Raw genomic sequence first — 14,472 nt, forward strand, 5'->3', positions numbered from 1 at the left:
AAATTCTGTCAGCTGTACCATCATTTTACATTGTGGTTTAAGTCAATAAGAATACAATTTGGTCAGCTGAATCCCGAACTCAGCCCATCCTTGTTTGTTCAGTATTTTGATGGATACCTAACAGGGTGCACCAAAAGGAGGTGAGGATTGGACATTAGGTCAGTTTGCCACATTCCTTAAAAGCATATGTGGAGGACTTCTTCCCCATTATAGAACTTTGATCCTTAAGCATCCCTGAGGACACATTCATACTAGAATTACAGTTTATAAAAGACAGTGTGGTTCTAAATGAATATTTTCCATCCAAATTACAGCACATCCTGAATAGTTATTCTTCTCAGAGTTTCCGTTCATAAAAGGCATATCTTAATGCATCTCAAAAGTTTTTTAAAAAATTTGAATTCCAAACAACCTCCAAGATAATAAACAATATTTCCTTAATCCTATCTTCCATTAAAGTCAAGCTTCCTTGCTCAGCTCACGTGGGGATTTCTTGTGCCTGCAGTCTTTCCTAATTTGGCCAGACTGATCGTATGAGATATCCAACAATCAGAACATATGGATCACATCAATTTTTTCCATGCTGATAAATCTGGTCTTGCAGAACATGGACTTTCTATAAGGCACAGGATCCCATAGTTTCAAAAATACTTCACACAGGTTCTTTTCCAGTTTGAAACTCTTCCTTAGAATTTCAAAGAATGTTATGAAGCTTTTTGCAGTTAGCTTAATCTTAACTGAAATGATGGTTTAAAGATTTCTAAATTCTGGGATATAGTGACTTTGAACTCTAACTAATAATTCAATATTCAGTGTATGTATCTGCAGTGCTTACACAAACAATTCCCCTTCCCTCTTGTGAATGTATGTATACACATACATGCACACATAAACACTAATTTTTTTTGTTGTTGTTGGTTTATTTGTATGTAGTTACATAAATATACACCCAATCCTGTTTTTACATGGTTTTGAAATAACACGGTTTAAGTATGTATGTAATTATTTTTTCAAAATTTAATTTTAATTTATTATTTTTTAATGTTATTTTTATATCGTGTTCATGTTGCATATTTTCATATGATGTTCAGCTAAATTCAAAAATGAAAATTTATAAGAAATTTCCAAGTTTTCCAAGTTGTGTAAATTGATTTCTAGCACTGTTATAGTTAAATTGAAAAAATAAACTTCAATTTTTTTTATCTTAAGGTAAATTACAATTTTTATAACATGATTTATTTAACTAATCGAAAATATTTTCTGCTTTGACAGAAATGACTGATAAAATAACTGAAAAGAAGCCAAAATGAAAAACACTTTCTTTAGAAACCAAAATCGAAATTTTAAATTGGGTTGCAAAAGATGAGGGTTGGCAAAAGTTTTAATTTGAACAAAGCTACAATCAAACAATTAAAAAAATAATAAATGCTATACAACAATCTATACCTTCTGGTACAAAAATTTAGTGCTAAGTCTGCTTCATGTACCAGAGATATGGAAAAGACACTGCTAACATGGATTGAAGATCACACCCAAAAAAAACAGATACCAGTAGACACCAACACCATTAACCAAAAGGCTTTAAGAATTTATGAATTAAGAATTAAGAACTTACATTTCTAAAATATTGATTTTTTTTTGTTAACATACTGAAATAAAAATTGATTTATGTTTTTTAAATAAAATATGGATGGTTATGCTCAAATAAACAAAATTTTGTTTCTTTTACCAAGATTTACTAATTTTTGAAGTTTCTTTGAATTTGGGAGGCTACCTGATATTTTTCTATATACAGTACATACTGGATGTCTTTTCTTTGGAATGTATATACCTTGTAAAAACAGAATTGGATGTATTTACGAGAGTGGTCTAAAAAATTCTCGGCCTTGACCATAAATGGCAACATTATTGGCAAGAGATTTTTTTTCTAAGTTGGTACATTTGTCATATGCATCCATGTGAAATTGCAAGTCATTCTATCAAGTAGTTTGTTTTATACATCATATCATCATCATCAAATTCCTGCCATGTACCCTCAAGGGGTGTACAGGATATGATAGTACTACATGAAAAATTTACATCATTACTAACTTCCTATCTACAATTTTCCTCCAAATCAGTCTGTTATCTGTCTGATCAAGACTCCAACATTACCAGATCTTATATTTCTATCGTCTAAGACACTTTGTACTATCAATCCACCTATATCTTGGTCTTCCTCTGGGTCGTTTTCCTGCCAACTTGGCAGAGAACACTTGTTTTGCTAATCTTTCCTCACCCATTCTGTTTAAGTGACTATACCATTAGATTAGTTCTGCTAACGCAGTCCTGGATGCTGACAATGTCAAGTTCTTTCCTAATATTCTCGTTTTTAATATGATATTGCCATTGATGCCATCTGTTCACACCTCTAATCTTTCTGAGGACTCTCATATCTCTAGTCTTTGGTCAAGTGTTTTACTTCTGACCTAGCTCTGAGATCCATAAGTTAAAACTGGTTTGAACACTGTCTTGTATATAGCTAATTTAGTGTTCCGACTAATTTCTCTCTTATTCCATATGAATTTATTCAATTGACTTCCTACCATACCAGCTTTGTTGATTCTGTTGTCTATTTCCATATTTAATTTACCATCTTCACTAAAAATCGTGCCTAAGTAGCTGAAATGTTTTACATATTCTACAGGTTCTCCATTCACAACACAGTTGACATTTTCAATGATTCTGCTTATTTTCATTGTCTTCGTCTTTTTATTGCTGACCTTCATATCTATTACAACACTTATTCAATTTATTCAGTCAATCTTGCAGACTTGTAGCAGATTTATTTAGAACTATAACATCGTCCGGATAAAGCAAAGAGCTGACATTAACATCTCCAATTTTGATATCATGTTTAATACCACTTTCCTTCATAATGTGATCCATATAGATAATGAATAACAGAGGGGATAATGTACATCCTTGTCTCACACCAGATTTAACATTAAACCATCTTCCTGTACTTCCTTCAGTTCTAACTGCTGACTTACAACTCAAATAAAGACTAAGTATTTCTTGATATAATGCCCCATTGACACCATATAACTGTAGCGTATTGAATAGCTTCTCTCTTGGCACCTTGTCATATGCCTTTTCCAAATCGACAAAACTTAAATACAGATCTTTGTGATGTTCCCATGATTTCTCCACTATTTGTTGTAAAGTGAACATCTGATCCTGACAGCCTCTATTTGACCTGAATCCAGTTTGTTCTTCACCAAGCTTTTCTTCCACAATTCTTCTCAACTGTTTCTCAAGTATACTTGCATATATCTTACCAGAACACTCAATAGGAATATACCTCTGTAATTCTCACATTCAGTTTTATTTCCCTTTTTATATATGGGTACTATGAGAGCTCTACTCCAATCATCTGGAATTCGTCCCTCTGTCCAGGCATTCTATGCTGTGCAGCCACTGTAAGACTTTTATACCACCATACTTCAGCATTTCTTGTCGAATATCATCTACTCCTGCTGCCGTTCCACATTTCAAGCCTTTGATGGCTTTTTCTACTTCAAGTATGGATATGTATTCCTGACTGCATGCCTGGTCAGTGTTTTTTACTACCACAGTGCTGTCATCACTGCTTGTTTCATTTAGCAGTTTTTCAAAGTAATTACTCCATACTTCAAGAATATCTTTTTCTCCCATTTTCATATCACCTTTATCATCTCTATATCTTTATCAGCACTCTTTCCTCCATTCCTAAGCTTCTTCAACAACCTCCAGAATATTTTGCCGCGCCACCTTGATGTTTATTTTCTATATTCTTGCCAAAGTCCTCCCATGACTTTTGTTTAACTAGTTTTACACAGTGTTTAGCTTTCTTACATTTGTTTTTACACAACTGTCTGAATCCCTTGAAATGGATAAAATTGAGTATCGTGTGGTTATAAAATTCTTTGTAAAAGAAGGTTTAACGACAAAAGAAATTTATTCGAAGTTCATAAACATTTATGGGCACTCTTCTCCTACGTTTTCGACAATTAAGAAATGGACTGCCAAATTTAAATGTTGCCATACCAGCCTTGAAGATGATTCATGTGAAGGACATCCAAAAAGTGTAACAACACCAGAAATCCTTTATCAAGTGCACGATATAGTATTGGATGACTGGCAAATCAAAGTGTGTGAAATTGCTGAGACTATAGACATTTCAAAATAATGTGTGGGATATTTTTTGCATGAAGAAGAATTGCTGGAGTATCGCTGGAATAAATGTATTAGTCTTATGGGAGATTATGTTGAAAAATAAAAGTAATTTTGAAATTATAAATTCATTTTTTCATTGTTAGGCTGAGAACTTTTCAGACCACCCTCGTATATATCTATTCCCTTGAAACATAGAACACCATCTCCAATTTTCACCAGAACTTAAAATTTTACACAGTGTTCATATTTCACGAGGTATAGAGCACTATCTAAGATTTCTGTTCTTTTAGAAGTTAGACATTTTTAAAATTATCCTATCTGCAGCAAAAATTGAGTATAGATATGAAAATTAAATGCTAAAAGATTATTCTCTGTCTGTACTGAAAAATTGCTATTGCTATTTTGTTAGATAGTATCCTATACCTCTGGGGTACAGATATATATGTATGTAGTTAAATATATAAAACACTTTTCTTTATATATTTTATTACACATACTTTATATACAGGTATTCCCAGGTTGATTTATTTGCAATGTCCTACATACACGTGTGTATGTAAGTGATGATTCACATTATATGCAAATCATCATTTTATATGCAAATATCTTAATTTCAGTTTTATTTTTAATGTAATAATTTTTCTTTGTAAACCTGCTGTGTACCATATACTTTTTCATCTTATGAGTTTCACACTCTTTACACTCCTTTGGCCTTGTTTGTTTATAGCTGCATTGATGACCATCCTCAGTTTCCATAGGTTCCTAATAACATTACGGGATGTTTGACCAAAGAGTGGCAGAACAGAATCACTCTGTAACCTCAGTCATTCCTTGCTTGCTTTGTATAGCAGTCAGTTTTCTTTGTATGTATGTTCACTCTGATAATCTGATGAGATACTCTGCAAAATATTAGTGGTTTATGGTAAATTCTTTATTTTCCTTACATATTTTACATGTGTAGTCATTACAAACTGCAGTTTATTGTGTCCTTCAATGTGTTTGGTACCTATCGAGAAATTTTTTAATACTTCGAGTAGTATGCCATGTGACAATAGCAAATAGAATATTAAAAAAAATGAATGAATGCTTTAAAAATTTATTTATGTATATCTAAATGAAGTATTTAATGTCTAATTGGACTAACTCCAGTTAAACATTTTTAATCTCTAATTTAATCTAATTTCGTTTGACAATCAATTTCTTAATTTAATTTTCAAGACAGAATAGCAATTTGACTCTTTTCCTAGTTTCCTTATCAAGGCACTCTTTCTTTCTTTTCTTTTTTTACAACTATGGGTTTCTAGCCCTTTGCTCACCCGTTGCTCATGTGGCATACCCACATCATAGCTGGTTTTATGATAACTAAAGTGATAAAATGATGTGGTCATTGAGAGCTATATATGGCCTTTTCTCATTTTAAAACTAGACATTGTAATAGTTTAATCAAGAAAAGAGTAGGATATGAACTGGATCCTTGTAGCAAGGCTCATACGTTGGTCATACATAACTGGCAATTAGCTTAAGGAATTAACAATGCATATAACAGATATTAATTAAAGCAAACTTTAATGAATACCTTCAATATTTCGGCAGCGTCACGTTGCTGTCTTCAAGAACATACAAATATGGTATGTGCACGCAGACACTAACAAAAGCAAAATGAGGAAGAAGGCAAGAAACTAATATTGTTCCTAAAGTCCTAATGGTACCCTCTAGTGGGCTAATTGGGGGCACCATTAGGACTGTTGGGTTGTCTTGGCTGTTGGGCTAAAGTTCTCATAATGTAGGCTTCCCAAATTTATTGAGGTTTGGAACGTTTTTTAGAGCTGCTGAAGATTCCATGAATAATCTTTCATACTTGAACTTGCTGCGGTGTATTATTTTAGTTTTCTTCCAACTAATTCTATGGCGGGTATCTAAGGCATGGTCTGCCAGCCTAGAGTGGCTGTACTGGTGAAACCGGATGTAGTCTTTGTGTTCAGAAATCCTGATATTTGCTGTCCTGCCTGTTTGGCCAAAGTAGGACAATTTACAGTTGCAAGGGACCTGGTATACACCAGGCAGGTCTAGGGGAGTGGTTGGTCTTTGGTAGAGCAAGTAAGGAATGCCAACTTTTTATATGGTCTATAACACGAAGTCAGGTCATATTTTTTGAGGATATTGGTTATTTTCTCAGAGGTGCCCCCGCATGCAGGGGATGGTGATAGATTTAGTGTAATCTTTATTGTGGAGGGGGGGAGGGTTGTGGTTTACTGGTTTTAATATTTTCTTGATTTTTTGGGGGTTGTAGCCAATGGCTAAGAAAGTGTTGAGGATGTGGTTTAGTTCAGTGGTTAGGGCATCGTGATCTGAGCAGATTAATTTTGCCCTTTTGAATAGTGTTTTTATAACTCCATATTGTTGTGGGGGGGGGGGGGGGAATTGCTGGTGAATGTATCTGCCTGTATGGGTGGGTTTTCTATAAACAGAGAAAACCAAAGATCCATCAGGCTTGGCGAGTGATTAGAGTGTCTAGGAAGGGGAGGGTGTTGTTTTCCTCTTTTTCTAAGGTGAACTGGACTCTGGGGTGTTGGTTGTTTGTGTGTTAGGAAGGAGAGAGTGTATCTGAGCCATGTGGCCAAATAGCGAACATACAAATATGTTCGCTATTTGGCCACATGGCTCATGTACCGAATATCATCCATGTACCGAAGCCAAATAGTGGGTTTTTGTGGGGCAGAGTTTAAGGCTTTCTCTTCAAAGGTCTCCATAAAGAAGTTGGCCAAGGGTGGGAAAAGTGGTGAACCCATGGATGTCCCCTCTATCTGTTTGTAGAATTTTCCTTGCCAAACGAAATAGCCTGAGTTCATTGTGAACTGAAATAGGGCTGAGATATTGGGAAGAAACTTGGCTTGGATGAGGTCTAGGGTTTCCTTGAGTGGGACATTAGTGAATAGGGGGGGAGACATCAAAACTGACCATTATGTCAGTGTGTTGGAGTGAGAGGTTTTCTATATTGGCTTTGAAATGGGCTGAGTTTTTTATGTGTGATGGTGTGTTGCCAGTATAATGTGTGAGCGGTTTGGCTAATTTGTATGTGGAGGAATCAATGCCATCCACTATGGGATGTAATGGCACATTTTGTTTATGTATTTTTGGAAGTCTATATAATCAGGGGGGGGGGGTCTAGAGTTATAAGGTTTGAGTTTGTTGGTGACTTCCACGGGCCAAGAAGTGACCTTCTTAAGGAGTCTGTGGAGAGTTCTGATATGAGAGCTGGTAGGATTATATTCAATAGGGAGGTAGGTGGTACAGTCTAATACTAAAGCATTAAGCTTACATGTGTAGTCCTTTTGGTTGAGAACCACAGTGGCGTTTCCCTTATCCGCTTTGGTGATTACTATTTTTTTGGTTTTCTTCATTTCTAGTAGAGCTGTATGTTTGTCTTGGATAAGTTGGTTTTTGGAGGTTTTGCTTTGGTGAGAACACCGGCTACATCCAGTCTGACGTTGTTGGCGATATGGTTAGGAAGGTTGCAAATCCCACTTTCTATTTGGATCATGATTTCCTCGGCAGGTATTCTTTTAGGAGCTAGGGCGAAATTGTGGCCGCGTGAAAGTTTGGTGTGTGCTTCAGGCTTTAAAACTGCGGAAAAGAGGTTGACAACCCTGTTGTGTGGTGGCTATGCTAAGTAGAATTCTTTATCAAGTTCTCATATTTTTTCAAGTGCCGAGTACATATTTTTTCGAATTCTTTTTTTGCCAAAGCGCATGAGATGTCATAAAGAATTGTCCAAAGATCATGGCCAAGAGTATCTGAAAGCTCTTCTTCTAGCACCCGTAAGGTTTTGTTTTCGTTGGCAAGGAGAATGCACGTTGCGGTGATTTGTTCTGTTAATAAGGCGAAACTAGTGCGGTTATAAATACGGAGAGCTTTCTGTGAAGTAAAATGGTGCTTCAATTTAATACAATTTGGGATTACCTTGTTATCCTGGCAGCGATTTAGGAAAGTCAGACGATTTAGTTGCCTCGATATCTTCAACCTCATTTTGCCGTATTGGTGGGCCTTTCGTGTGATGGAATCTCCATGGATGATCGTAATTTTTGTAGCAAGACTTATACGTTGATCTTACTTAACTGGTAATTAGCTTAAAGAATTAACAACGCATATAACGGATGTTAATTAAAGCAAACTTTAATGAATATAGTTCGCCCACCGATTTGAGGTCCCTCGAAACTACTGCACATGTCAGAAAAAGGAGAATCCATTCCGATAATAGGGTAATCAGTCTGTCTTCTGGGATGTAATAATAAACAAACTGAGTTTGTTTATTATTACAGGTCGGAAAAATTAGCTTTTCTTTTACGAACATTGCTGTTTTTAAAGTGTAACTATTTTGCTTGTATAACAGTTGGAAAAATGTACGTAGAGTGTTAATACGTGCAAATACTGCGTTCTACATAAAACAATGTCACTTCGCTCCATGATAAGTTTCCTTTTATTCTGGGACTTTTTAAAACAAAATCCGATTTCATGAAGTATTTTCCTTAAAGTTTCTCTTTTCCAATGAAAATTAATTTTTTCTTTAAGCACAGGAATCAATTTCGGAACAGTTGGCACTCTTTTCTCGAATACGTAAAATTCGTGAATAGCTCTTCTTATAACATCTACATCAAAATCATTCAAAGCTACGGTTTCGATGGTTTTCTTTACTCTGGCGCTTTTTTTTTTTTTTTTTAGGAGATTTAAATTTTGGCTTACCTTCACCTTTTGATTCCCTACAAATTCTTTTAACAGTCGACCCCGATACGCCCGCAATTGCACGTTTTATGACTTGAGAAAGGGGAACAAGAAGACGGCCTTCTGACGATTCTTTTTTGCAGAATGTCAGCACATTATTCAATATTCTTTTGCAAGAGCTACTGAAACGTGAACAATAGAACTTGTTGACTGTACTGGATCCATCATACAAATTAATAATAAAAAAAAATGCAAAAAAGAGAACAACAAAAATCAAGCTAGTACTAGTACAGCAACAGACAAGAAAGCACATGATTTCGCATGTTGGCAACCAATTCGTACATCCTTCATTTCTTTCTCCCCTTCAGCATGAATCGACTATTCTTGGCACAAAGCCAAGAAGGGATCTAGAAATGGTGGGCGAACTATACCTTTAATATTTCGGCAGTGTCACGTTGCCATCTTCAGGAACATACAAATATGGTATGTGCACACAGTCACTAACAAAAGCAAATGAGGAAGAAGGCAAGAAACTAATATTGTTCCTACAGTCCTAATGGTGTCCCCTAGCAGGCTAATTGGGCTGTCTTGGCTGTTGAACAGAAGTTCTCATAATGTAGGCTTCCCAAATTTGGGGTAGTTTCATGCCCCCAAATTTGTTGAGGTTTGGAACACTTTTTGGAGCTGCTGATGATTCCATGAATAATCTTTCATACTTGAACTTGCTGCGGTGTATTATTTTAGTTTTCTTCCAAAGAATTCTATGGCAGGTATCTAAGGCACGGTCTGCCAGCCCAGAGTGGCTTACTGATGAAACCGGATGTATGTAGTTTATTCTGTAATCCTGATGAACTCCACAATGAACTCGAGCTATTTCGTTTGGCAAGGAAAATTCTACAAACATAGAGGGGGACATCCATGGGTACACCACTTTCCCCACCCTTGGCCAACTTCTTTATGGAGACCTTTGAAGAGAAAGCCTTAAACTTTGCCCCACAAAAACCCATTATTTGGCTTTAGTATGTGGATGATGTGTTCGCTATTTGGCCACATGGCTCAGACACACTCCACTCCTCCTAACACACTTAAACAACCAACACCCCAGAGTCCAGTTCACCTTAGAAAAAGAGGAAAACAACACCCTCCCCTTCCTAGACACTCTAATCACTCGCCAGCCTGATGGATCTTTGGTTTTCTCTATTTATAGAAAACCCACCCATACAGGCAGATACATTCACCAGCAATCCTACCACCCACCTCACAACAATATGGGGTTATAAAACCACTATTCAAAAGGGCAAAATTAATCTGCTCAGATCACGATGCCCTAACCACTGAACTAAACCACATTCTCAACACATTCTTAGCCATTGGCTACAACCCCCAAAAAATCAAGAAAATATTAAAACCAGTAAACCCCCCCCCCCACAATAAAGATTACACTAAATCTATCACCATCCCCTGTATGCGGGGGCACCTCTGAGAAAATAACCAATATCCTCAAAAAATATGACCTGACTTTGTGTTATAGACCATATAAAAAGTTGGCATCCCTTATCTGCTCTACCAAAGACCAACCACTCCCTCCTAGACCTACCTGGTGTATACCAGATCCCTTGCAACTGTAAATTGTCCTACTTTGGCCAAACAGGCAGGACAGCAAATATCAGGATTTCTGAACACAAAGACTACATCCGGTTTCACCAGTACAGCCACTCTGGACTGGCAGACCATGCTTTAGATACCCGCCATAGAATTAGTTGGAAGAAAACTAAAATAATACACTGCAGCAAGTTCAAGTTCGAAAGATTATTCATGGAATCATCAGCAGTTCTAAAAAACATTCCAAACCTCAAGAAATTTGGGTGCATGAAACTACCCCAAATTTGGGAAGCCTACATTATGAGAACTTCAGCCCAACGGCCAAGACAACCCAATTAGCCCGCTAGTAAGCACCATTAGGACTTTAGGAACAATATTAGTTTCTTGCCTTCTTCCTCATTTGCTTTTGTTAGTGCCTGTGTGCACATACCATATTTGTATGTTCCTTGTTCCAATGTTCCTATTCGGTGACATTGCCGAAATATTGAAGGTATTCATTAAAGTTTGCTTTAATTAATATCCGTTATATGCGTCGTTAATTCCTTAAGCTAATTACCAGTTAGATATGAACTGGAATTATATAAATTGCAAATTCTCATGTCCAAATCTATACGAATTTCTGTTACACCTGTGACAACAGTACCAGTTATTTTTTGTTCTTTATAGTAACTGGTAATGTAGGTACTTGCTTTCTACACATGTGTCCTAAATAAAATAATGAAATGCATATTGTTGTAAACATGCATTTCATTATTTTTCCTTCCTTTAAATTACAATTGTTGCTGTGTGATACTAAGAATTTATACTAATTCATTAAGTGCCTCCGTAACGCAATTGGAAAAACGATTGGATGAAATTTGATTTGCTATTGAATGAAGGGTGAGTTAGCCGATCTCACACGGAGGTAACAGGGTTTTTCCTCCTGGAAACTCGGGTTTATCATCCCGCATACACACAAATTGGTCCTTCAGAACATGCGCAATTTACAAACAAAATTGTTGTGTAAATTGTACTTGATGTGTGTGGTGGTGAGCAGTAGATGTCGCTGATGTAGTTGATTGGTAGTAGAGGTTTGGTAGTGGTGAGGACAGAGAGTCGTACAGTAGGTGTCTTGCTGCGATGAGTTTTCGGACTCCTTGGAGGTGTCACGAATAATAATAATAACGATCAGGTCTTCTAATGATATTCTCTGTTTTGTATATGAATATACATAATGTCTAATTATGTATATTAATATACATAATTACCTAAATAAATAAATTGATTTAAGTATAATTTCCTTTAATTATTGTTCTTACATCATTTTGTTCATGTTTTTTCATTTGTGTAGCATATCAGCCAGACCAGTTAACTGATGAAGCATTTCGCTCAAGGTATAATCAAGATGTTTTAGCTGAAATAATTCACCCAGATGGCCGTCCTAGTGTAGAGATACATCGTAGTGATGCTCCAAAGTTAGAATTAGAAAAATTTTTGGATGATGTTAGGTAAGGAATAGGTTATGGCAGATTGAAAGTGTATATACGTCTGTGGGGTAGAGGGCTCAACAAATTGTGCGCAACCTGATTCACCACACAAAATACGAGCGTGGTCTGAAAAGTTCTCAACCGTAGATGGCAATACTATCGGCAAGATTTTTTTTTCCTGAGTTCGGACATCTGTCATAAGCATCCATGTGAAATTGCAAGTCATTCTATCTAATAGTTTGTTTTATACAGCTGTCTGAAACAAAAAAGTTAGAATTGTCTGTATCCCTTGAAATGGATAAAATTGAGTATCGTGTGGTTATAACATTCTTTGTAATAGAAGGTTTAACACCAAAAGAAATTCATTCAAAGTTCATAAAAGTTTATAGGCACTCTTCTCGTTCGTTTTCGACAATTAAGAAATGGGCTGCTGAGTTTAAATGTGGCTATACCAGCTTTGAAGATGATCCATGTGAAGGACGTCCAAAAAGTGTAACACCACCAGAAATCATTGATCAAGTGCTCTATATGGTATTGGATGATTGGCAAGTTAAAGTGCTTGAAATTGCTGAGACCATAGGCATTTCAACAGAACGTGTAGGATATACAGTATAATTAAAAAATAACGATTTCGGAACATAAACCTACCTTTTCTATGTAATCTGATTCACATAATACAATTTATGTAATGCGGCATTTCTGTGGGACCTAATATCCGCTTTATACGAGGATTACCTGTATTTATATAAACGACTTCTGCACTCTTAAACTAAACAGTCAAATAAATACTTTTGCAGATGATACATCACTAATTTTCTCCACAGACAAAGCCGAACAAATACAAACCATAGTGAATGCTGATCTTTTAAAAGTGACAAATTGGTTCCAGTTAAATAGACTCAATCCGAAAGTCTCAAAAACTAAATATCTAAATTTTAATTTGCAAAATACAGCAGGCAACATGAACTTCACTGCACAATTAATTTTGCATGATTGGAATTGCAGGACAAATTCAAATTGCAACTGTAAGGAAATAGAAAAAGTAAATGTAATAACTTACTTGGGAATAAAAATTGATAGTAATTTAAGCTGGAAACTGCATATTACTGATGTCATAAATAAAGTAAGGATTATGTTAAACAGACTTTACTACCTAAATAGATTCATCATCATCAAATTCCTGCCATGTACCCTCAATGGGTGTACAGGATACGATAGTACTACATGAAAAAAATTACATCATTGCTAACTTCCTATCTACAATTTTCCTCCAAATCAGTCTGTTACTTGTCAAGACTCCAACATTATCAGATCTTATATTTCTATCTTCTAAGGCACTTTGTACCGTATCAATTCACCTATATCTTGGTCTTCCTCTGGGTCATTTGCTGCCAACCTGGCAGAGAACACTTGTTTTGCTAATCTTTCCTCGCCCATTCTATTTAAGTGACCATACCACCTGAGATTAGCTCTGCTAACGCATTCCTGGATGCTGACAATGTCAAGTTCTTTCCTAATATCCTCATTTTTAATATGATATTGCCATTGATGCCATCTGTTCATGCCTATAATCTTTCTCAGGACTCTCATATCTGCGGTCTCTAGTCTTTGGTCAAGTGTTTTACTTCTGACCCAGCTCTCAGATCCATAAGTTAAAGCTGGTTTGAACACTGTCTTGTATACAACTAATTTAGTGTTCCGACTAATTTCTCTCTTATTCCACATGAATTTATTCAATCGACTTCCCACCATACCAGCTTTGCTGATTCTGTTGTCTATTTCTATATTTAGTTTACCATCTTCAGTAAAAATTGTGCCTAAGTAGCTGAAATGTTTTACTTGTTCCACAGGTTCTCCATTCACAACACAGTTGACATTTTCAGTGATTCTGCCTATTTTCGTTGTCTTTGTCTTTTTATTGCTGATCTTCATACCATAGCTATTACAACAGCTATTCAATTTAGTCAGAGAATCTTGCAGACTTGTAGCAGATTTATTTAGAAGTATAACATCATCCGCATAAAGCAAAGAGCTGACATTAACATCTCCAATTTTGATATCATGTTTAATACCACTTTCCTTCATAATGTGATCCATATAGATAATGAATAACAGAGGGGATGATGTAGATTCTTAAATTCAAATATGCTAAAAATATTATATTCTGCCTGGATTCAAAGCACACTACAATATAGTATATTAAGTTGGGGAGGAATCTATCGCACTACGCTGAAACCTGTAGTCTCGACTCAGAATAAAGTAATTCAAATCTTAACTAGAAACACATATAAGGATACTGCAATGTGTAATAAATACACCATACCAAACATACTATCCCTGAGATATTTATATGCCTATAGGGTACTATTATTCATAAAAAAATGACAACAACACTTAAATATCAAACAAGATGCTTTCCTTAGTAGACATAAGGGCCTAAAATATTTAGTTCCAAAAGCAAATAAAGAAACAATACACAAACATTATA

The 14,472-nt window shown here is 35.8% G+C and overlaps 1 protein-coding gene across 4 annotated transcripts in view; it reads left to right on the top strand.

Moving 5' to 3' along the window:
- Madm (MLF1-adaptor molecule) overlaps nt 1–14,472 on the top strand; it is a 219,569-nt gene that overhangs the window by 111,920 nt on the left and 93,177 nt on the right. For all 4 annotated transcript variants that reach the window (XR_016550075.1, XR_016550076.1, XM_090410539.1 and 1 more), the window contains exon 10: nt 11,849–12,005. Coding sequence is in view for 2 of the 4 variants with exons in the window: in XM_090410539.1 (XP_090266665.1) it covers nt 11,849–12,005 (157 nt within the window). In the remaining 2 variants the exon portion in view is untranslated. The remainder of the gene's footprint in view (nt 1–11,848; nt 12,006–14,472) is intronic.

The sequence above is a fragment of the Typopeltis vanoorti genome, chromosome 20, assembly GCF_054136105.1.
Source record: "Typopeltis vanoorti isolate ZY-2024b chromosome 20, IOZ_Tvanoo_1.0, whole genome shotgun sequence".
NCBI classification, from domain to species: Eukaryota; Metazoa; Arthropoda; class Arachnida; order Uropygi; family Thelyphonidae; genus Typopeltis; species Typopeltis vanoorti.